The 26,126-nt window shown below is 41.7% G+C and overlaps 1 protein-coding gene across 2 annotated transcripts; it reads left to right on the top strand.

Annotated features, from left to right (window-relative positions):
* The first annotated feature begins 523 nt into the window (after nt 1–523).
* Nucleotides 524–25,984, top strand: LOC137298021 (FRAS1-related extracellular matrix protein 2-like). Of its 2 annotated transcripts, XM_067830052.1 has the most exons (22): nt 524–782; nt 1,189–1,433; nt 1,764–1,866; nt 7,825–8,069; nt 8,317–8,416; nt 8,544–8,770; nt 9,439–9,529; nt 9,754–9,995; nt 11,788–11,878; nt 12,354–12,592; nt 12,921–13,008; nt 14,700–14,932; nt 15,083–15,173; nt 15,792–15,923; nt 18,704–18,841; nt 19,123–19,346; nt 19,949–20,094; nt 20,412–20,548; nt 21,268–21,358; nt 23,012–23,183; nt 24,057–24,168; nt 25,454–25,984. In XM_067830052.1, exons 1-22 carry the CDS (start codon nt 719–721, stop codon nt 25,597–25,599), a joined length of 3,357 nt encoding a protein of 1,118 aa, XP_067686153.1. In that variant the 5' UTR covers nt 524–718; the 3' UTR covers nt 25,600–25,984. The 2 variants fall into 2 exon arrangements, with proteins under 2 accessions (XP_067686153.1, XP_067686154.1); XM_067830053.1 differs by lacking the exons at nt 1,764–1,866; nt 7,825–8,069.
* Nucleotides 25,985–26,126: the final 142 nt, after the last annotated feature.

The raw sequence follows: 26,126 nt of genomic DNA, 5'->3' as shown, positions 1-26,126 counted from the left end.
ACACAATGCTTCTACAGTCCATCAGATCAGTAGGTAAACTAGATCTTGTGCAAAAGAGAAGATATTCTAAAAGTTAAATGTGTGAAAGACGGATGCATTTCCCTGGTGCCATGTCGTGTTATCGCTGATTAACCCTAATCCTTCCCTATAATCATCACCATTAGTCTGCTTCCAAACCCCAGTGGAATTTGTTTCCATGGATACTCAAGGGTGGGTAATTTCTGGTCTTCGGGTTTTTTATGTGAAGCGTGTAAGCTGCAAAATATGGCATCTCTATTTGCGACTCAAAGCGTGCGCTGAAGCCATACAATCAGAAGTACCACGCGCATTTTGCCACGTATGTCTTACAATACCGTATTAAGCAATCGCTACACTGTTATCTCACATCCCTCGTACTATTTCCGAGGACTGTTGACTGCGAAGCAAGAGTGAAATACAATAAACCAACTTGTACGTTTCGTATCAATGACTTATGAAGGGAGACTGGTGCCAGTCTAGGGTATGCTGAGGCATGCATAGTATCAGCAGTCCCCTGTCTATTGTAACACTCGCTTCTTAAGAACAGGAGGAAAGTTAGAGTCATCATCGGTTTACTCACCCATGAACCAAGGCTCCAGAGCTGTGTGTTGTGATGTATCTGATGATGACGTCTTCTTGAATACGGAAAAAAGACTTCGTTTTGTTTCAAGTGTTGTCTGGTTGTTCTCATCCGTGGAATATGTTTCTTGGCATGATCAGCAGAGTGTTAGTGGCGGTGCTGCTACCCTGGTCTACCGATGAGGGTACGTATGCAGGTGTCTGTGAAAACAAGTACATTGGAATACCGTGTAATTGCGGGCATACCTCCCACGTGAAGCCCACGCTGAAATAACTAAAATACCATTCAAACGTCTTATCCTTACAGAATGTATCAGCATTTGTTCAATTACCTTCGCAGATGAGTATTTTACGGTGCTTGTTTGTGTGAGTGACAGATTTAGAGATGAAACCATATTAAATATTGATATCAACAAAGAGTAGACATGCACTCGGTAGACAGAACACTCGGTATATCTGTCATGTACGTATGTACGTATGCAGAATAACAATTCCAGACCAAATTTTGTTCAGGTCGTCACAGTAATGAGAAAGAACGCGTGAAGTACCTACGTGAGTTTAAAGCATTAATCATTTCTTAAATAATTTCAGTGGTGTCTAATCCACAATTGTCTTCCCTGTTCGATGAGTCTTTGTGTGGGGGGGAAGAGGACGGTAAAGTGGTCATCCCAGTGCGGGTGACAGGGAATTTCACGGACCCAGTGACACTGACCATTAACACCACGGACGCCACTGCCACCTCCCCTGCGGACTTCATTGCCCTCTCGTCTTACACCGTCATTGTGACCCCTCCTGCCCGGGGGACTGTCGTCACCATTGGGATTGTGATTGATGGGGTGAGGAGAAATATACCTGTCATTATGAGACTTAGTTCAGTCCGGAATGGTACAGTAGAACGTTTCCCAATATTTAATGTCCAGTTGTACACACTGTGCACAAAGAGTTTGCAGTCCCAGAGAAGCTGTTTTAAAAACATGCCTTGGATTCACAGTTGTTCACAGGTGAACACTCGGTAGCGGTAACCTCGGATATTTAATGACACGGTAAGCCTGAAACACAACAGTTGGCGTACATACTGTTGATCGTCAAATGTTTACCTGGCCTTTTTCATTAGATGCTGTTTATAGCGGCCGCAGAGAATATATACTTACACTTTCTTACTTCAGGAAGTAGAAGAGGAGGAAACATTCAGTGTAACAATAGCAGCTCCGAACCTGACCAAACTCGACCTGACTGTTTGTATTTGGGATGAGGATACCGGTGATGAGTGTAAGCAGGATGAGGTTATATATTGCCAAACACAGTGTAATGTACTTGAACTACAAATATCGGAGAAACCTCGGTGTATGTGAATATGTTTATTTAAATGTACACACAAATACACTGTGGCTCCATGTGGACTGTCACGCCTCTTCATTAAGCAGCCGTTTTAACAATACCGATACTTCTAGGTAACCGTCATGGTTTAATGTGATTTGGTTGTTTTATAATTCAACAACCTGCAGTCGCATACAGTTGCCACGTGTATTACTTCCCCATGACTACAAGAGCAGAACCAGTTAAAGATGGTAAACATAATCATGTCACACATAAACATTCAGGCATGTAAGAAGGCTGTTGTTTATTAACACCTCTGTTTATAGATGTAATGTAGAGAAAGGGGCATGAAACTATTGTGGGATACCAAACACACAGCAGTATGTGTGCAGAAAACGTAGTTCAGTTCACACAAATAAATAACAAAAAGTTTGTCAGTGGGTTTACTTTTCACAAACCAAATGTAAACCACGATCACAAAATCATATCTGCACTAACTGTATTTCACTTTGCGAACAGAACTTCAACGATGTGCTAAATATTGTGTTAGCATATACTCTAAGAGCTTACATATGATCTGTGCAGTTAGTTATGTGTGTTCGATAAATGTGATTGACCACAAACAAGCAGAATGACACTCTCTGAAATCATGAAAAAAGTTCAGTATCATCAGGGTGTCGTCACAAATCTCCCTTCCTTCGCAGTAGAAGCCCTTAATTCACCCGTCGTTGGGTGTGCAGTGTTTGTATTCACTGAAAACATGCACATCCAAATAGAGCAGCATAGAAAGTATCCTACAGAGATACCGAGGATTCATCGAGCGTGACCGAACCTCAACAACAACATATAAAAGCGAAAGACACCCGTCCGTGTTCATAGGAAATCTCTCATTAAGCCAGAATCTACTGCACACAAAATGGTATTACGGATATTTAGCGGCACTGATAGCACCCGTGCACATGCAAAGGCGAGTCTAATGTTCCGCTGCAAAGAATTTAATACACTTTATAGTCCGGCAAAACGTTAACATGACCTTGCAATTTAGGTCCCACAATAGTTTTTTTTTATGATTCCATTCCAACAGGCACTATAGATGAATAAAGTATCGGATGCCACCTTGGCACCCTTGAGGGTTTTTAAAAAAAAATTGTTTTTGAAAGAATTTCCCTCTTTTGATAATCGGCTATATTTGGATGGTTACAAAGAAACACATCATGAGCTTTACAGTGATTAAATATATTATATATACTTGGTATACAACATGTTATCACAACTGTTATTTAGTACAGTATTAAAAGGGAATTATGGGATATTTCTTTAAAAACTCGTTTATCCAGACAATATTAAATAACACATTTTACTCTTAAATAATGTTCTAAAAGTAGATGAAAGAAATTATTTTGTCGTGAACTTCTGATATGAAGGTTGTTTACTTCTTCTAGGAAAACAGGGCAAGGAAACTTATTACAGAGAACATTTCAGATGTTAAGAAATCGATTGTATGGATAAAAGAGTGTTATGACATATTCAGGTTAATTTACTATTATTGTTTCATATAACCTTATGCCTGAATTCGGAAATGATTATAAATTTGAAATCCATGCCCAAATTCTATGATACATAAAGAATGATTGTTACTTAAAATGCTAGAAAGGTGAAGAACTTGCATCATAGTTACGCAAATCAATTGGAGTCTTTACCCATGAGTGAGGGTCACAGGCGAAGTCTATTTTAGTCTCTTGGTTAAATGGATTAAAAATGTCAGTCACTTTCATGGAGCACTCTCTGTGCAGCTCTGGTGTGCTGGTTATAGCAGTCATCACACCCTGCAAATCCACACTTAGCTGAGGTACAGTTTTCACAACAACATTTCAACAGGTTGAGAATGTAGTCGGGAGCTGGTGGGATTCCTTGTGGTAGCAGCACTGGAAGCAAAGCGTGGTTTAGAGTGTCTTTCATCCAGCCATGCTTGAGAGGATCTATTGTTGGAGGATCTTTATCTAAAGCATGTTTCCAGATGCAGGTTTGCAGGTGTGCCCTCAGTGCATTCTGCACAAATGCCTCCTGAGTAGGCGGCAGTGACATAATCTTCACAGATGAGAGAGCATTTCTTCTTCCAACTTTCGATTTCCACACCTTGACTCGAAGCTCATGCATTGAAGATGCAGAGTGTCCATAGCACGCCGACAGAAATGACATAGACTCTTGTATGATTTCTTCAGTGGAAGCAGACAGATCCCCAACATGACGAAGACGGTAATTACCTTTCAACAATTTCACAGCAGTAGATTTTCCAACAACCCAACACTGAGCCACTGTGTCCCATCCTGTAAGAGCATGAGCTGCAAGAAGATTGGGAACAATGGCAGAATGTTTCTAAGCTGTGGCTTTAATGTCAATGCACTTCTTGTTCACTGATGATGTTGACTCCATGCATAGATGACACGTTAATTGTTGAGACAGGTAGAAATGTAGCAGCAGCACGAATACATCAGTATCATCACACATCACTATTATAGATGAATTGGGAAGTGACTCTGCAACAGATACCACTTGCTGTATGATGATAACATCAGCCTCTTCATGGGGCTGTCCTGAGATCATATTGATGAATCATTAAGCCATTGTTGACCTCCACTGGTACCGGGGACCTTCCCGTTAAAACTAGCTTGTGTGTGCAGACTTTCAGTGATTCTCTCATCTCGTGGAGACAGTCTACTACAAGATCTAACAGCTGAACTTTGTTTGACGTAACTGTGAGTGGAAGTTTCTGTGATGGGAGGGGCATGGATAGATAAATCTTGTGTTGTCAGTTGGCTTCTTTGTCACGTGATGATCTAGTGATACCTTTGATGCTATATTCAAAGTACCTGTCAAATATAAGGTATACATCAGCTTCTTTCATTTTCTTCATTATGTATCAAACAACGTTGTCAATGAAATCTTTTACTTTTCCATCTTTTGGCCAGTGAACAACCCACAACATTGCAGACCCATCAATGATAATGCTTTTTGGGTCCAAGGGAAGACTTTCTGATAGTTCAACCTGCAAATTGTTCTTCAAATTGTTTGTGGCCGTTATCATAACACCTTCATCAGTAAACATAAAAGTGAAGTAGGTACTGGTGCCAACTCAAATGTTAAGACTTGGGCAATGCTGATTTCTCTCCCTGCGGCTTGAAGTCCAATGATTCTGGAGTAGATAAGATTTGTATCATACAGATTTGCAGATCCAACCTGAACATGATTCTTCAAGACGGCCATAGTTTTTTATCTTCTTTTGCAAAGGTCTATGGAATCCATCTGGCCATGACCTTTCAAATTTTTCCATTTCTTCCTGTTCTATTTCCAATCCCTTATCAGCATTCACAGAACTGTCTGCATATCTGCCACTCACAACCTGCAACAGTTTGTCTGTGGGGAGCTGTGACACATCTAATGGATCACTTGACTCTTGGAGTTTCTGTCGAATGTTTGTTCGATCTTTTGCATCTGCTGAGATTCGGCCCTTCATTTCTTCTTTGTGAATTTGATCAGTAGATTTATCCTTGTTTGTCATATCAAAGATGTCATTTGACAAAACACTGCAAGTATGAAGACTCAATGCCCATGTCTTCAAAGTGTTTGACTTTAAGGTGATTCCAATGATGCCATCTGGACCCTTTCCATATTTCATGAAAGTCGTCTCGATCATCATGTCTGTCCATATCCCATTCCATGTCCCAGGTGTTTGACGTGTGACATGTTCCCCTTTTAGAAATTCTCAAGCAGTTCAGGATCTTCTGCTGTTCTAAGATAATACAGGCCATAACGTGCATAGTTCTGATGTCCAGCTGCAAAGAAATAGAGCATCATCAGCTTAAACAAACTGAAGCATCAGTAAAACTGGCTTGATCAGCATATCCAGCCACAGTCGCTTTGTTCTGGCTTGTCTTGCTCTGTGTTTCAAGATGTTAAATAAGTCACCTGGTGCGCATACCTCTGTTACTATGTTCCATAATAGTTCTTCAACTAGAATTCTTAAGCCTCGTGAATTTTGAGGATATCTCTTTCCTGACATCAAGTTTGCTACACCTCCAAAAGAGCTCTCCAAAATGTCTGACAGTCCACTTCCAGCCATCAGTGTGCCAACACATCCAATAAAGTTCATAAGGAAATGCATTCCTCCGAGGCGGAGAAAGAAATGGCTGAATCCTTCTGGGTATGCCCATGTTATGTGAACTGCAACCTTGTAAAGTTGTTGATCACATGTGAAAACAACATCTTGTCCAACTTGTTTTGTTAGTATGTCAGCTTCCTTCATAGCGGTTGACATGGTGTCAGGATCAGCTGGTTTCATGTCCATCAAAGGAGTGCAGACTGAAGTTGTTTTTGAACTGACTGTGTGACCTTCCCTCCTATTCAGTGCGCTATTATAGCCATTCCATTCTGGATAGGAGTCGTCTTTCACAACTTTAGACAAGAAGTCAATATCCCTAAGAGTTGCTCGTGATGCTGAGACTACTTGCATGGCTAACATTTATCCCACGAAATGTACCCAGTGTTCTTGTTATCATCAAGTGTCTGAGTTAGAAGCATTGCAAGAGCATGTGTTGCAAGAGCATGTCATCGACTATGACTTGTCCAAGGGGAGTTTCTCTTGATGAATCTGACCTTAATCCTCTACATGTGACATCATTTGATGCAAGTGCTGCTGACTTTTTGAATCGAAGAACTTCATCATAGGTGCACACAATACCAAACTTGTTTAATTCTTGATCAAGATCTTTTCCTTTGATGAATACACCAAGACTTGTCTGCAGAGGTGTTGGTTGCTTTTTCAGTAGACCAGTAATCATGTTACAAATCATCAGGACTGGTAGCGCATATTCTTCACCTTGGAGAATGTAACTCAAGAGTTCTTGAAATTTTGGACTACAACACTCTCCTGCAATCTGGCAGTCTATTGTTTTTGGGTATTCCTCTTTGGAAACCGGTATTTAGTGATGCTAAGCCTAGCAGACGATGCTTCACAAGTTCACATCATTTTATTATCCTTTTTTCATCACATATCTCTGATACAATTAGACTGTTTTACAGTGCTGTACATGTTATGAATTAGTTGGACAACAAAAATGAGTTAACTTACCATTGTGACATAATATTTGTGCAGATGATGTTACAACTGGGCAGCTAATGTAAACAGACTTCACAGGAAGTTCTCCATTTTGCGCTACTTACCTAACAACTTATCCTGCCACCACATGGCCCTCTGTTGGCACTTGAGGTGTCAGGGGCTGCATCTTCATACATGTTTTATTCAAAACCCTCAAGGGTGCCAAGTTGTCATCCGGCTGTTTCATGATCTACATTTATTAAACTTATAAAACATCAATAAAATACTGTGGGACCTAAAATGCAAGGTTAGGACTGAAAATTGCATTCAGCTACCGGACTATTACATTTTATTTAGTTACATAGTTTATCAGTGTAAAAGGACATCTGACGGAGATTAGTCTGTGAGCAAGAGTAACACCCTCCCTCTATTGTAATGTCCATTTGTACGAGTATGTAATATCTGAGAAGGTTATTGAGACATGAAGATTTAATCTGAGTCGATAGTCGAAAACCGCTGTGTGAAATCTTAGAGTGATCGGCCTGGTCAGTTGTGAAATATTTAACAAAGACGGGTCCCGCTGGCTATTGTTCTCCATGGATTGATCAAATGTGAAACAGGTGAATATGTTTAACAACTTGATCCCACGTCTAGTCTGTGTCTAAATGTCTGATCCTATATGTCACACAGATGTTTCAAAAACGATGTCCAGCCCTTTACATTATCGTTTTCTCTGTCAGTCAAAGATTTGTTTGGATGATGATATAGCATTGTTATAGACGCTCCCCGGGATAATTAGATGTTTATGATTTCAGCTAACTCTCTCCCACAACTGTCTTCCCTGTTCGATGAGTCTTCGTGTGTGTGGGAAGAGGACGGTAAAGTGGTCATCCCAGTGCGGGTAACAGGGATCTTCACGGACCCGGTGACACTGACCATTAACACCACGGACGCCACAGCCACCTCCCCTGCGGACTTCATTGCCCTCTCGTCTTACACCGTCACTGTGACCCCTCCTGCCCGGGGAACTGTCGTCACCATTGAGATTGTGATTGATGGGGTGAGGAGAAATATACCTGTCATTATGAGATGCATTTCAGTACGGATTGATACAGTAAAAACGTTCCTCATATCTTGCACGTCTGAATGGGACCGTGACTGATGATGTGAGCAATAATGCTAGACGTGTCAGATTGAACCCACATCTACTAAAATTACCTCTGACGAAAATAAGTTTGATAATTTCACGATACCGCTAAATGATCCATGCAGCATAATCATCTAAAATATTGCTCATAACATGACAGAATCAAGAGGAAGAGGAAGGTTTCCGTGTGATAATTGAAGGTCCTGGCCTCAACACGCTCGTTGTGACAGTCTGTATCATTGATGAAGAGCCCATGAAAGGTATTTACTCCAGCATAATTATGCATGCGAGTCTTGTACCAATACATACCTGTGTTGTAAATCGTCAAAGAAGACATGCATGAAAAAAATCATCAAATCTGCATTATAGCAATTGTCCTTTGCTCAGGTGACCTCTTGAAGCTGAGAGTGGCAAGAAGCATTTCTGTGCCTGAAACTGAAACCGCTAAGATTCCAATATGGCGGGGACCCCTTGACACAGGGCCTCTGTCCCTGGCTGTGAAGTATGAGTTTGGCGGCGCCAGAAAAGACCGGGATTATTCAGCAGTCAGCAGGTTGGAGTTTGGGGAAGGAGAAGCAAAGGTGTTGCTGGAGATCCCAATACTCAGTGACGAGGTACATGAAATGCTGACAAGACTAGTAATATTTCGGCAATAACATTGCCCTCGTCGATAGATATGGTTTCCGCACATACTGTCCATTCAGACGGTTGACATCAGGGCTTGGCCGTGGCGAACGTCAGATACAGCTTAAACTGCTAGGGATATTTTGTACTCATTCGAATACTCATTGGAAAATACAGAAATCCCATGTTTTCTTTATTCGAAACGAAAACACGTTGCACAGATTGTGTATGTAAACCCAGCTCTTCAGGGAAGGTTCAGGTAACATCTTTATCAATTATAGTGAGCATCACAGTGTCATTATATTATCTTTTGAAGAACGTTTTCACTGTTTATGCTCAGTGGAAGCACTTACATGTCCTGGTGTTATAACAGTTTGAGATGTTCCGTCGTATGTCAGTTACAGATAACCCCGGAGCCACGGAGTAGCCTAGTGGTAAATGCGTTTGCTCGTCACTCCAAATACTTTGGTTCGATTCCTTACATGGATGCAATGTGTGAATATTGAAACATTGCTAATTCCACACTCACTCACTGCAGATAATCCCTATTCCATTTGTTATACATGTTCTTTTTAATGTAAGCCACGGGTGTTCCTGTCGATTTTAGGTATAAGTGGTCCTTTTAATATTTAAGTTCTGTTGGTTTTGTTTGATGCAGGTGAATGAGTCGGGAGAGACGTTCTATGTGACACTCATCGCGGAAGGATACTTCGATGAAACCATGAATGTGACAATCCTCGATGACGATGGTAAGACAGATGACCAACAACCCAATGTCTTGTTTACTGATACGTTCATCTTAAAAGTGTTCAGCTTTGTATGAAATGCAGTATGGAGCATTTACATTTTACCTTAACTATGACGTTAGGTGCACAACAAGTTAAGGCATGATGGATTCTAAATAAAACAAAAAAACAAAAAAAAAACAAAACAATATTCGGGTAAATACATCAACTATTGTCAATGTTTATAGGAAAGGACAGGGTTCTGTTGGACTTCATCGTGTCTGATCAGAGGTGTGTCTCTGAAAATGAAACAGCCATCCAGGTTCAAGTTGGACGGCCAGACACAGACACGGGTCCGCTGAATGTCTCTGTCGTGTATGACAACGGCAGCGCCAAGGCTGGCAGCGACTTCTCCACGGCTACGGCCCACCTACAGTTTGCTAGAGATGACGAGAATGTAACACTGCTGATTAATCTTGTCCAGGATGAGGTAAACTGCTTGGGAGGGATGAGTATGGTTGAACGCCGTTTCGAACAGTAATGTATTTACATCATGGCGTGTCTAGTGGGAGAATCTTCAAATAGATTCTGATCATAGGTTTGGGCATGATGACAGGTGAAGAAAGAAGGGCAAGGTCACGATAGAAAACGTGAATGAATATTGCATAACATTTATCAAAATAGGAATGTTTTGAAACGTTCAGTTAACGGACAGATTTAAACGTTCATGACTTTTTCTCTATGTGCATGCTTGAAATGACTTTGCGTTTGTGCAAAGATGTGAAGAATTCATTGTGTTTGACAGTAGGCCAGTTATCGACTGTACTCGAGGTGACCATCGTGGTGAACAAAATTAACATGGACATCGAAGCTATCATCCTCGATATCTCCAGAGTATACGTTCCAATGAATATCCACTATTCCCTGGATGCATCTAAGGCTCGGCCCGAAAATTTTATTACTTCCCTTTGCTGGCTCCGTATTCTCACAGTAGCCAATCAGGTTTGTTCGCAGTGCGACTCAGATTTGAGGGAAATCATACAGACACATTGATAGGTCCGAAAATTTAAAAAAAATATGTGCAAGAACTTCTGGCTCTTTCAGAGAACCTGTGCCTGGCTTTAGTTGCCAAGTTTAATCGGTTAGATAATTTAAAAACAAACGTGAGTTGTGATTGGTTCGCTCTATTTCCCAGCGTATACACTTGATTGGATAAAAAGCCAATGGAGGTAATAAATTTATCACCCTTAGCATCCAGGATATAGTGGAGACTTATCTATACCCTGGAGATATCCAGGATGCCAAGTGATCGACTCGATCTTTGCCAAAAGTGACAGCGACAGTAAGCAGCATTTTACAGTCCTTGGCTGTACTTAAATATTTAGTTGAAACATCTTAATAATCACGGGTGAATAATCGAACAGCTGATCGATGATGACAAATACGTGAGATTGCCAGCTGATGAGATCTCCCCAGACAGATTGGCCATGGCGGCAATTATAGTGTCTTGTGTTTAATATAAATATATCACGACGGTCTGTCACTGCATTTTGGAATTCGTTGATAACATGTGATTTTCGTCTAATGTGGATATTATTTAAATCTAGTAGTTGAATCAGAAGTACATTCGACTATATTGAAGTCCTGTATGAACTTACGAACTCTGATGTCGTTTTGAGGATATATGTGTTTCCGCAATCCCGCGGATTATATAGCCTGTCAGTATTAACATGAAACCACACGTACTACTTGTCTCCTCATTTTCAAGGAACACAATGAGACATAGCAGTTATAACTACTATTACTTCCTCTTCGTCTGAGTTCACGGGAGATTGAATATTCATGCATGACTGAGGACATTCAGTGTGTGTTTTTAACAATATGTCAATCAGTGATACTGTCTACAATAGGTCAAAGATAAACTGTACAATCCCACTCTATCAGTGGTAGGTGTACGGCTACTTGTAGAAACGAACAGATATGTTTTTGTAAACATTGGCTGGCACTGGTCGACTAAGACAAGCCTACCAGTTTTACGCACACCTGGTATCCAGTGATCTATTCATACGGTCTTCACTGCTCTTTTGCCTTTTGCTCCTTCTTGATGTGTTGAGGGGGATACTTGACCTTTCTCTTGAGCTGTGTTATATTTACAAACTCTTAACACATGAACTTATGTTTTACACGTAGAATGTAACATTTCTGGAATTGTGTTTCTCTTTAGTGGTGTAAGGTAAGGAGTTATGGATCTGTAATAAATGTCTCAATTTTCATATTCTCAGGTAAATGAGTCAAGAGAATCATTCTTCGTAACTCTGAGCGCCGAAGGGTATTTCAGTAAAACAGTCCAGCTCTGTATATCTGGAGACACCGGTTAGTACCTAGTTTAGTTTAAGCGTCATTTCCTTTGAACTGTATGTGGACAACAGCAATGCATAGCACTCACAATTGTTATATAATGCTTCTTTCTTAGGTTTAGAATCAAATATGTGAAATATGAATTTTTCGCAAATGATATTTGATAGTAATTTTTAATCTGTTCGAAGAGACCGCCTTCAGTGAGACCATCTTCAACCACACAAAATATCAGCCTTACATCAGTCGACCTGTTGTTTCTGTAATATGCGGACTTATTAGATAAGCAAACTATATACACGTCGTGAAATAACTTAAACACCTGTCAGCAATGTGTACGCTGAAGTAACAAATATGAAGCTGAGATATTAACACATAGTTCACTGTTACTTGTTCCCAAGTGTTGTAGATCTTGTTACACATGTACCCGTTGAGGTGCTCTCTACATACTACAGCAGCTACGTGGACATCACCTCTGTCTCACTCTACACAGGACATTTCACACTCAAGGAGTTTACTGTTGTGGGCAAGGGTTGCTTCTCGGAGGACGAGGAGGCTCCACACCTCCACGTACTGAGGCCCCAGTGCGACACGGAACCGATGACTGTGACGGTCGAATACAGAGACGGCACCGCCAGGGACGGCAGCGACTACACACCAAGCGTCACGACTCTGCTGTTCGCTGAAAGGGACAAACAGGCAACACTGGAAATACCAATATTGAAGGATAAGGTACAGTGACGGAGACAGTGTAATGACAATATTAGATATAGGGATTGTACCTTTGACTGGAACATGATCACTTCTTACTTGACATGCAATCATTGTAACTGAGTATGTGTGACTCTTACCTTGAACTCGAAAACTTTAGTGTTAAATAATATTAGGTATCTCTTAGCCTAAAACAGGATTAATTTTAATTTGGACATGGAAGCTCCTAGTCTGGACAAAACAGCTCCTGTATCATGTGAACAGGTAACTTTTGTGCTGCTCGCATATTATTACTCTTCATTTACACACGCTTCAAAACGACAGTTTATGACTATTTCGAAGTTTCCAGATTTTGGAATCGCTGGAAGACTTCTCTCTCACACTCCATGCGGCTGGGTATAACAGTGAAACTATACGGATCTGCATCAACGATGATGGTGAGTGTTTGCTGGATCCTGTCTCACATCAGTGGACGGTGAGGATTGACTTAAAAGCGTTCGGGAATGCGCGTTAGCCGAGATTCCTAATGGAGCAAGGAACAAGTGAAACTGCAACATTGGGAGTAGGGAGTATTAGTAGGAATATTTTGGGCCCAAAACTCTGAACTGTTTCTCTAAGTTTCACCCCTACTGCTACTTAGAATATAACCGAAAGAAAGTTGAACACTGCACATTTTGTGAAGTGAAAACATTGGCCTGCAAAACAGGGTCGTTTGATCGTTTGATGTAAACTGCGTTCCGTCATATTGCACAAGTTAGTGCGATAACCAGTTCAGAAGTTTCAGACTAATTCATTTAACTGGATACATAAATATTAATCAGCATGATTTGATACGTCTAAGCACTTGTATATTGCAACACAACACTCCTTCTGATCCTTACAATCCGTACAAATACTCCGTACAGCGTGCTCTGCCGTACGAGCTCTGGCAAAAGGAAACCTGGAAATCTCAAAACGAGGCTCTGGCGCTAGAAAACTATAGATCATTATGCGTGACAGAACTACACCGAATACGCACAAGAAACACATAACAAGTGTAACCCAGACGCATTCACTTTACGACCTCATCAAACAGGTTCAGTTTGTGATTTCATAGTTAAGGTATGCTGCCTAAACCGCGATATACAATATAGAAATACGGTGTTATTAGAGTTTAAAATTAAAATTCATTTTGAATGCCATTTTCTTTCATGAAACAAGGATTTGGAATTCAGGGTTGTTTGTGGTGCCTATTATCATTTTTACTCGAGAAGATACGGATCGACTGAAAAGTACATCATTGTCTGAGTAGGATAATGAGACTTCTATGTCGGTATGCCCTTTTTACCAGGAACTACCTACCACCTGATGAAACAATATTCTTCACAGTATCCTGTCATAAATGTCATTAATAAGAATGTTCGAGGCTGTAATATGAAAAGGTGATAAGAAGGCTACCCTTTCAGTGAAAACATCGACGAAATACGCATTCACCGCTTACGTCAACAGCGTCACGAGCATGTTCAGTGTCGCTGGCTCCTAACTCCACTCGTCCAAGTTGCATGGTGTCTTATAGATTGGATATTTATATAGCGCACATATCCACGCACTAGTGCATGCTCAAGGCGCTGGTATTTTTCCCTCGATCACCGGATGTCAATCTCAACAGCACATCGTATTTCAATCTCAACTCCCTGGGGAGTATACAACTCTTGCTGCCACTAGGCGCACCGAGTTTATTGTAGCTCTCTCATCCTAACGAGGTACGCAATGGACAGCTGGGTGGACTGGGACACATAGTCACAGCACTTTGTCCAAGTTTACTGCACGTTGCTGTACCCGCAACTAGGTGTATGCACGTGTTCATGTGGCCACCATCTGGTCATATACCAACGGATTCGTGGGTTCTTTTAAGTGTATAGGGTCGTGTACTGTACACTAGGGGTTGTGACAACACTGAAAGAGTCGGCACACAAAGTTGACTCCAAGGTTTTTACACCCGGTCACAGGTGGGCTCGATCCCGAAACCTCAACCTCGCTGGATCACTAGCCTGGGGCCTTAGCCAGCTCGCCCACCATGCCCCATAGCTCGCCCACCATGCCCCCATTCCGCTAGTTTATACTGACTGACGTATATTGTGTTTTGTAGATAATCCCCTAGAGTTCACCATATATGGAAATACCTGTGTACAGGAGCGTGTGGGTGCAATACGTCTTCACGTCCACAGGCCCCAGTATGACAGAGGACCACGGAATGTGACGGTTTTGTATCTGGACTCCACGGCCATGTCCGATAGAGATTACCTGACGGCTGCGCGTACTCTTGAGTTTCATGGAAATGAAGGACATGCAATTCTGGAAATTCCGATTGTTGAGGATTTGGTGGGTGCAAGTATACATTTACGATTCCGTTCCGTCAGTATGATTATGTGACATTCTTGTGTTTAATGTGTCATTGGAACAACGCAGTATACACATAATATTCATCTACTGTAAGCGTGTATCCTCATGCAAAAGTATTCATATTTTCAGAGAATTGAGTCCAGGGAAACGTTTTTGGTGATACTGTCTGCTGAGAATTATGCCAACAAAACCATTCACATCTGCATAGAAGATGACGACGGTGATGTTCTATACTCCTCAGTAAAACACAACAACTGATTAGTATGTTTGACTGTCAGACAGTAGGGTTTGTGTAGTGGAGAGTGGCATCACTACAGTTATCACTTGGAGAAATAGATAAAAAATACTGGAACAGCTCGATTAATAAAAATAATTCATATCTATAAATCAATGTAAATTGTTAACCGTGTTAACAGGTGCTCTGGGAGTCCATTGCTTGACACATCATCTGTAAATGCATTTCAGCTACCTACAATACCACTGCTGAGTGATACGAAATGCATGAGTGTTTACTAACAGTAACGCGGTTAGTTATATTTCAAGAGTGACATTCAGCGGATATAACATATAGATTAATGAATCCTGGGAGCAAGCACATGACACATTGTCTGAAGAACCAGAAGCCACTGTGAACAGTTGCTTCACTTGACACACCCGTGTCAAGTCTCAAATTGGCTTTGAGTTCCTTTGTTCGAAGGCACCAAACAAGTCGTAGATTTCCCAGAACTGACAAACGTGTTAGATCCCCGCTTTTTTCCCATTTCCCAATTCTGATGATATGTCGTTGACATCTTCTGAAAGCGGCGCCGATACTAACTTATTGTTATGTGTTTTCTAGCTCCTGTAGACTTCGACTGCAACCGGCACGGCGTGAACTGTGCTACCGGTACAACGTGCCCACCCAACGGCAAAACGTGTGACTGTTCGGGTGTTCCCGGCAGGACTGGACCTGACTGCAGCATCATAGCAGGTCAGAGGGTCATCCCCGGAGGATCATCACCACCATCATCATGATCACCACCACCATCATCATCATAATCACCACCACCACCACCACCATCATCATCATCATCATCATAATCACCACCACCACCACCACCATCATCATCATCATCATCATCATCATCATCATCATCATCATCATAATCACCACCACCACCACCACCATCATCATCATCATCATCATCATCATCATCATCATCATCATCATCATCATCATCATCATCATCATCATCATCATCATCATCACCATCATCATCATCATCATCATCATCATCATCACCATCATCATCATCATCATCACCATCATCATCATCATCATCATCATCATCATCACCACCATCATCATCATCATCATGCTCATCACCATCATCATCATCATCATCATCATCATCATCACCACCACCACCATCATCATCATCATCATCACCATCATCACCATCATCATCATCATCATCATCATCATCATCATGATCACCACCACCATAATCATCATAATCACCACCACCACCACCATCATCATCATCATCATCATCATCATCATCATCATCATCATCATCATCATCATCACCACCATCATCATCATCATCATCATGCTCATCACCATCATCATCATCATCATCATGCTCATCACCATCATCATCATCATCATCATCATCATCATCATCACCACCACCACCACCATCATCATCATCATCATCATCATCATCATCATCATGTATTATATAATTTGTCAGTGTGCCTGTTCGCCTCACATACATACATTACTGACTCGTGCCAGGGATGAAACAGGACACGATGTAATGTAATCAGCCCTGTATAAGGAGGTAGGAGAAATACACCAAGCCAGGCGTACAGAGATGGACCAGAGATAGGACTGATAACAAAGTAGTGTAATCAGAAGATGCCGTGATGCGTAAAGATTGGAATCACGGCACATTGAGAAGGAGAAGAAAGTGTGCAATTGAGAATATATAAGTGCCTTCCTTGTTCAGCATGCTCGCTAACATAAACATCCATTAGAGAACAGAGACTGGGTGTTTAGGAGGTCACATCTACTGTGCACACTACGACTCTCATGCTAGGTTGTTTCTTGAAACCATGTGAGATACACTCTTCAAAAAAAGAAACGCAAAATGAAATTCAAAAATGATAATTTTTGTACACATATGTAAACTCAAACATTTTTAGGGTTGCGCATTGTTTCTGAAATGTTTTAGAAGGTCATGCTTGACCAAAAGCGCCAAAAAATTATTTTGAACTGTTTTATCAATCAGGATTGTCATGATATACGTGGATGTCATGCAGCACAAATATCAAGCACAATGATTGTTTCTCACGTGTAAAATATGAGTACAGCATGTGACTATAAAAAAACCCACAATTTCGTCCACGATCTTTGCAAGTACTGTACACGAAAATGGGTCAACGCTGCCGATCGAAATCAGGCGATTGGACGATTGCAAGCTGGCGAATGAAAGAGTGAGGTTGAAAGCATCTTCAACGTTCATCCCAGCTCAATAACTCGATTGTGCGATCGATTTCGTCAAACAAATTCGACATTTGACCGTCCAAGATGAGGAAGACCTAGAGTCACCACACCTGCCCAAGATCGGTAGATCCGGGTAACCCACCTACGTGACCGCCATCGCACCGCCCGGGACGCAGCACAAGAACAGGTTTGTCCGATCAGACAGTCAGGAACCGTCTTCGAGAAGTAGAATTACGTGTCAAACGTCCAATATTTGTCCCCTCATTGACATGACTACATCGACGTCGACGAGTGAGATGGTGTAACACGGTGCTGCTAAACTGGAGGCGCACATGGCTTCACGATGAATCCCGTTATCTAATTGGGTGACATGATGGTAGAGACCGTGTTTACAGGTCACGTCATGAACGTTTTGCTCCTAACTGCATCAGACAGGTGCACTAATTCGGTGGGTTCGGTGGGGAGATTGTTATGGTGTGGGAAGCGATTTCATATACCCGCAGATCGGAACTTGTGATTGTCCAATTCAATCGTCCTTCACCTTGCTGACCGTCAACGGCATCTTTTCCAACAGGACAACGCCAGGCCCTACACAGCTCGTGCCACCGTGGGTACCTGGCCAATAACAACATCAGTACCCTCCCTTGGCCCTCCAGATCCCGGGATCTAAACCCAGTCGAACACCTTTGGAATCTCAAACAGGAATGGAGGTGGTCATACAAGGCACAGACTTGAACACCACCTGGTGGACAGCAGTAGTGACTGTGAGGACTCACTTTGTTAGTCTCATGAAATATGGACAAATTTGCAATGCATTACTCCATAAACTTTCATTGATGTATCTTTGTTTTCCGCTGATCTACACGTACTTGCATAACACCATACTTTCAGTGATATTTGGGTTTGGGGTTTCTATTTTTTAAGGGTGTGTATAGGAAGCCCTCACAAAGTCCCGTCATATCATGAGTGACACGCATGACAGGTAGCGAGCGCAAATTCATAAACAATGGGTTTTTTTTAAAAGATGGATAATTATATGTTTTACCACACGTGGCCAATAATGTAGACTGACCACATTTATCATGTCAATAAGTAAGTAGTAAACATTATGTATTGTTTACAATGAAGTTTCGGAGAGAATATTAGTAAATGACGCACAACCGACATTGAAATGCAAGACTTGGCAAATACAGTCTCTTATCTTTCGTGAGGATTGAGGATTATACTTCAGATTTGCAATAAATTCGCTCTTCTTTCAGACAACGTCAACGGGACTGGTTGCCAGGCCGTGGACTGTGGGACTGGTGGTCAGTGTGTGTCCGTTAACGGCACCGGGCATTGTCATTGTCACCCCGCCTTCTACACCGCCGGAGACAAGATCTGCCGGATGAAGCGTAGTAGGTTGACACTTTGAAATAATATATTGTACTGGTAAATACATAGTTCTTAATCTGTCACAATACCGTAAATGATAAAAGTGTGAATTATAAGTATCAGTGTGTGCCACCCCAGATAATTCCTGCTCAACAGCTCGAACCCAGGTTGTGGGTTTGTCCTCTCCAAACCTCTGATGGTTGATCAAGGTGGGAACGTCTAAACCTTTGATCATCCACACACCCTGTCTGTCACGTGTCAGCGTTAACCCCACCGACTCACTCCCTCACTCATCTCCCGCCAGCCACCATAACGTCATGTGACAACAACAAGATGACAGTATGCATGAATCCATTCAGCATATACCAACCTCTCATCACCGTCTCTGGCTACACCTCGACTCATTGCACGGCCAGGCCAGTTCCTGACCCTGATGACCCCACAGACAGGATCCCAGCAGGGGTCAAGGGTCAATGTATAACCGTGGAGTTTGAAGGGAACTGCGGGAGATACCCCTCTGTGCAACAGGTAGGTATTCTGTTTCCATGAGTACACATTGAGTCTGTGTGAGTTGTGTAACTGTTTCCATGAATCACTAGACACTGGTGTAGTCAATTGGTTAAAACATCCGTTCGATTCTCCACATGGGCACGATCTGTGAAGCCCATTTCTAGTGCCCCCTAACATGATATTGCTGGAATATTGCTAACCGCGTAATACTCACTCACTCATGTTCCACTGCGTGCTGTAAAGTGAGTCAGATGTCTAAACATCATTTTGTACTGGACCTGTCTTTTGTCCCAGCTCAAAGTGCTGATAGAATCAGATATGTACTATTGAAGTTACCATCCTGGGGCGGAGAATTATTGAAACGGCAACAGTGACAGAACTACTCGGTCACGACGGTCTATTTGACCTGTTACGTCACATACGTATCTGAAACCAACAACAGCTTCCGCAGTCTACTAATTTTACTTCACCATTCCTGGCCACCCGAGACATTTTCTCACCTCATGTCTTACGTTTAGATTACAGTGTATCTCTGCTAACACGGAATCCCAGCAAACTGATAGTCTAGTTACCATGTCTTACCGAATCCCACATGGGAATTCTTCCATCATTCTTTTTAGGGGAATGACTCGTGTCACACGGTGTCTTACCGTATACAATACAATCCAATCCTGCATGCTGCTTCCGACGAAGTCATATTTGCGAAGTGTTGCCTTTCACCAAATGGCACAGTGTCATTATCATCTGTGTATGCAGACGTATCTCAGTGAGTACAACTAACAATACTACTGGCAGCAGCATGTTTGTCTCCAGACATTGTTAGATACGAAGTATCCATTGCTATGTATCTTATTGGCATTCAATAGCTTTGATATACTATTTGCATTTCATTGTTCTCTTCCGCTGTTGTTTGGTGATTTGACATTTCACCCAAATAACTAAACTGTATGACATATCATCTATATTGAGATTTCTATGAATATTACGTCTATTCATACACGTCTTCGACACTGAATTTATAAAAGTGTAAATCTAACATTTAGAAGTAGACAGACAGTAAAATGTCCGATTCCTGATTTACAGGCAGCTCTTCAACAAACAGTTTGCGGAGAAGTTTTACAAAGCCAGATTGACGCTCACTCTGGCAAACGATCTTCCCGTTGTCGGACCAATACCTCTGAATCAAGTATACAGGATGTGCCTCGAGACAAAAGCTGGAGGTATCTATATATGTCGATGTATACATCAAAGCACCCCGACAATGTAGACGCAACACCCATGCTAATTATTGCATGGAATTACTTATTGTGTATGTTAGATAATCGGATATATGTTACACAAAAGAAGGTGAGAGCCACCCTATTCAAATGTTACTACACCAGTTGGATGAGTATCATCTGTTCAGGACAAGCCTTTTTGTCCCATTTCTTGACGAGCTCCCGTCAGCGACAGTTTTTGCTCAAATCGTTGTTCCATAATTGTTTTTTCTTAAGGCAGTTGGTAAATTCCTCAACGTCGCACAGTGAGCGACCTATTAGCTCTCTATGTTTGATATGGTGAAGATAGATGACATTTGGTAGGATAGTACTACTGGTAATATTCCTAAATCGTAGTGATTCTTGAAGTCGTACAACTGACTCATATAATTATCCATTTTGTATTATTAGAGCTGATTAGGAGCCACGTCAAATGTTAGGTGCAAGGTTTCAATGAAGTCCGACTGATAGTTGTGTGATTGTAAGTAACTGAACAAAAAAATTAATTTAAGCCTGAAGGGACATCTTCACGTGTGTTATATGCGATATAGTTTTGTACACAACAGTGGATAGATGAATATGTACAGGAACGTTTCACATGTTTACCCGTGATCAATGTATATGAATTTCAATGCACATACATTTTTACAACCCAAAATGTGAACCTACTTTTGTCAATCCAGCGTTTGCCTATCTCGGCTTGGTGAGTGTACTCGGCCACAACGGTGGGTCAGGTTCTTCACGGAAGGTAGCTGTAACTTACGGTACAGATGGGTAAGAGATATTTACAGATGTGAGTGGTGAGGTGAATGAGTGTGTGAGTCAAACTAAATAGTTCCTTTCATCTTGGTGAGTACGGGTGTGCATGACATATAACACAAACGTTACAGTAAAATACTCAAAATATCTTTGCCAAGTGTGAAATTTCTTTGGACATACACATTACATTAGATGTATTGATATATGGAAGGAAAGAGGACAGTATGGATAGTAAATCCTTCATTCTCCCTCAAGCCGTTTTCCTCCCAAACGAGAGGGACAATATGGTTCAGTGGACCACATGATGTGCTGATTGTAGGTATGCTTCGGACATGAAATCATGCTGTGGTTTGGGTGTCCTTTAACAAACATTATCAGATACGGATAATGTAAGACATCTGGGTTTTACATTGGTTTTAGCTATAATCTCGGACTATCTCGACAAGGGAGACAATAAATGAGCTCCACACAGTGGAGGAAATACTGAGAAAGCTCACGAACCCAAGTGCTCACCTATAGAACACGAGCTCGAGACATGTCGAGATGACTCTGTTAGCCAGAACAAATGTTTCCGAATGAACTTGTATAACACATACTTCACAGAATAAATTATACTTGGGGCAGAATATATACTGTTATTGTCAAGGAATAACTGGTCTCGATACTTAGCGACGACTGCAAATCAGTGATGCCTCCTGCCATGCTACAACAGCCTCCAGAAGACCTAGACGATAAACGTCTGGAATCAAACTGACACTCTCTGTCACCTTCATCTTCATAATATATCAGATAAAGGTGACTCTTCTTTCTTCAGTCTTCGTCACGAGCGATACATTGACGAGGATATACAAAGACAAGAAGTTCATCCTGGAATCTAATCGACGATACTGTTCATAGATTTTTGTCCCTGTCGAAAGTTGAATTAATAGCCGCGCTCCTTGACGAAGAAAAGATTATCGACACGTGCACAATGTTCATTTTCATCCATGTATGTCAGCATTGTGTCTGTGGTCATGCTAATGTCTCTGAAACCAATGCAGAAAGGGATTTTTCAAGATTTGAATATATGTTACTTATTTTTTTACCGGATCATCTTCACTGTCTGTGATTCAAGAGGTCCTGTGGTATTTTCCAGAAACAGTTGAGCCTAAACATGTCGGAAACGCTATACTAGTATGTTTCATTTCCATAAGCGTTTTTTGACGTTTTGACACCAGGAATAAAGAATGGCATTGTAATTGCATGATGAAATCACCCTGAAACTCTCCGAATACTCAGTATTCTCTGATACCCGACCCACAAACGACGAAATATTCCATTGCCGTCAACCTACTAATGTTTTCTTTTCGTATATGTTTTACATTTTTCACAAGTTGCTATCTAATTATAAACCTTGTAGGTTACATAAACGGAAACATGTTACAGCTGTCAAATCTTGGACAAAGTACAAACTCGAGACACGAACAACCCACCCATAACTAAATACCATTCGTGTATATACGTTGGAAACTTCATCTAGGCTGCTCATCAATTCATGTAAGCGCTTATTGTTCTTTAATTTTCATTCTAGAAATATTTCTTCTCAACTCGTATATTATTTCGACGAGGGCACTTTCGCGTGATGTCTCGTTGTTTATATGGTTGCATGTTCTTGTCCGAACGTTTCAGCTGTCCAGACGAATCCGGTAAGTCTCTGGTCCATGTGTTGCCATGGAGAGTGACCGACACGAAGATCTGCATGGACTTCAAGCCCGGTTACTTCACCACGGGGCCAGCGTCCTTGATATACGACATCACTTACAAACTGTGCCTCGCTGCCAGAAAGGAAGACTGTAATCTGGTACGTTTGGAGATTACATCTGCATGAACTTGATGTCTTCAGACTGATGGTAAGTGTAACAACACACACGCTCAGGTTCCGAGCTGACTGAAGGTTGTTACCACCAGTCGGACTGACACATTCAGTCCAGAGGTCATGTGTCCATGTCAACACATGAACATGTCGCCGCGTAACGTTAACTGTATGTAATGCGTGAATCACATGCATAGAGATAAGATATAGCAATGAAATCGCATCTTGATGGTGGAACAAATGAGGCGTCACAATGGACGGGAATGTAGACGCAACATAGTGTTGAAACGGGTGTCAGAACGTTGAAGCATACTGTTTCGAGATGACAAATTATGCTCCAAATTATCGTCTGCCCAGACCTTAGCATGCCAGTTCATATACACTACACAATAAGTGATAAGGGTTGGTTGCTTGACGTGGCACAGCAGTACGGCTGTCAGTACAGAACCAGACAATACTCGTTTGGCACTGAATTTCTACATTCTGTCGTCTTCATGATCTGACGTATTAATCAGGTAAGACCACAGTCTTTACAGCACTTACTCTTGACAACGGGTGAGTGCCGCATTCTGCGGCGGTCTGTAAATAGCTGAATCTGGACCAGACAATCAAGTGCTCAACGACAGGAGCATTGATCTACACAAATGGGATTCGGTGACATCTGTCAGACAAATCAGTGAGCCAGAAAAACCTGATCCCGCTAGTCTCCCTCTGACGACAAACATGGGTTTTCGAAGATCAGTTCTACCCCGGATCTTCATAGGTCTCTTGACCATTGTTTACAGAGGACAGGATGCGCAGACACGTACGTTGTCATGTGATAGTAGTTTTGTGTGACTGAACATCTTGAACCTGTTCTAGATTACTTGTGGCACAGCGACCAGACGACGTCGCCAGGCGGTCGACGGAAGCGTGGAGGAGAAGACATCAGCTGTTGTGTATTTCATCAAAGGATCCACAGATGAGACAGCAGGTATTCACTAGCTACTGTGTATCTTAATAACGTTGTGTACATGGCTCTAGTTACCTGACATCTGTTCTCCTCATTTACAGGGTCAGACTTTAAGTTTTAGGTATTCCTTAAGCCTTGGTGGATGATTGTTTCCAAACAATCAAAGATTTTTAACTGGTGATTGATATCTGAACTCCCGGTGGGCTGTAGGTAGAGCTGGCATCACCTCTTGATGTAAGAGAATGTGATCATGGAGATAGAGCATACTTATCGAGATAGTACAACAAGGAGATGGAGGATACTTATCGAGATGTGGTACAACAACTGCCAATGATATACCGTTGTCCATTCAGATTTCGTCTGGTCGTCCAAGGGATAAGTGTACATACGTATATCTGGCGCCACTATACCATATATGGACCCAAACGGAACAGCCCTTAAGCTTGCCTCACGATATTCAGTGTTTCAGTGGTGCTCAACGCGAGCTCTGGCACTAGTCACGAACACAGGAAATCTGACCCTTCTCTATGACGTCATTATAATTATATGGCTGGAATAATGCCCATGTGACGTAAAAACACAGCTCAGCTTGTCTCACTGTTTTCATGCTCTGGGGATGAAAGGTGATCTGCCTCTAACCCGGCTGATTGCAACTGGTTTCGGACCGTTCTGTAGCACAAAGGACAATGTGAAACCCACTGGTTTTAGTACGCCACATGACATGATTCGGTGGAGTCTTGTGATTCTGAGGACTGCAACCGCCTCCCTGAGCGTTGGTGCTCAACCTGAACCTTGACAGTCTTAATGTGATATGGAGTGGTGATGTTGCCAGACCTAAGTGCTAATGTGATATGGAGTGGTGATGTTGCCAGAACTATGTGCTAATGTCATATGGAGTGGTGATGTTGCCAGACCTATATGTTAATGTTCAATGATTGCCTAATGACAGGTTCACGTACTGCACGTGACGCTCTGCTTTGATCGTAGCACATACATATCTGAAATCATGGTGGGACTTATTGGTCAAAATGATCATACAAACATAAATATGATATGAATATCCATTGCAATATGGAGTTCAAAATGATGTTCAATGATGTTGAGAAACGTTTTTTGTGCAGTGTGACTGTACACCTTGAAGAGCCACATCAGGCAGCCTGGATTGTGTTCTTCGTGTGAAGTGCACAGAGATCCGTTAACCGAGGATGAAATAAAATAATCGTCTTGAGCACAATAGGCGAATTTATGTTGACATTGAAATTATTTGCAGAATTTAATTTATTTTTTCCTTTGTTGTTGTTATCAGGTAGCTCGCTCGGCAACCGTATCAGTTGTGAGTGCACTCGAGAATCGTCAGTGATGTTCCCCGCTGTCATTGGGGTCAGCATGGTCGCCTTGACTTTGCTCCTGGTCGTCTTCGCCATGTGTATCCGTAACACGAGGTTAACATGAGGTCAACAAGGGGTTAACAGGGCAGCAACTGCAGTAAAATCACGTACCGGAAACACATCTCAGTCGTCATGGTAACATTTTACTGAATCATCAGTTGGTGTCAGGAGGAAGATACAGATGATGCAATGTTTACACACCGCCACTATGACACTTTACTACAGCTACAACTACTTATAATCCATGTTACACTTGACAACGACTTCGGCATGTAACTGTATACAGCTACAATAATGCATTGATCACTTGTAATCACACGACCACGTGTCACGTGTCTGGAAACATCGGACTAACATTAAACTGTATGTGTCTGTAAATATATTTGTCTATACTTGTATTACTTTTATTTCACCAGTAATCGCTAGTGCAATAAATGGACTGTTTCGAACGATTTGTTTTATTGTTTTATTCTTGCGTGAATTCATTCAGGAATAGGATTAATTTTATTCGGGCGTTAATGAAAGCTATCAGTAAGCTGACTCTATCTCACTTAACGAAACAGCGACTACAGAAACTACACCGTGCTTAGC

Source organism: Haliotis asinina, chromosome 10 (assembly GCF_037392515.1).
Source record: "Haliotis asinina isolate JCU_RB_2024 chromosome 10, JCU_Hal_asi_v2, whole genome shotgun sequence".
NCBI classification, from domain to species: domain Eukaryota; kingdom Metazoa; phylum Mollusca; class Gastropoda; order Lepetellida; family Haliotidae; genus Haliotis; species Haliotis asinina.
Note: the sequence above shows the minus strand (reverse complement) of the source record. Positions and strands in the feature narration are given on the sequence as shown.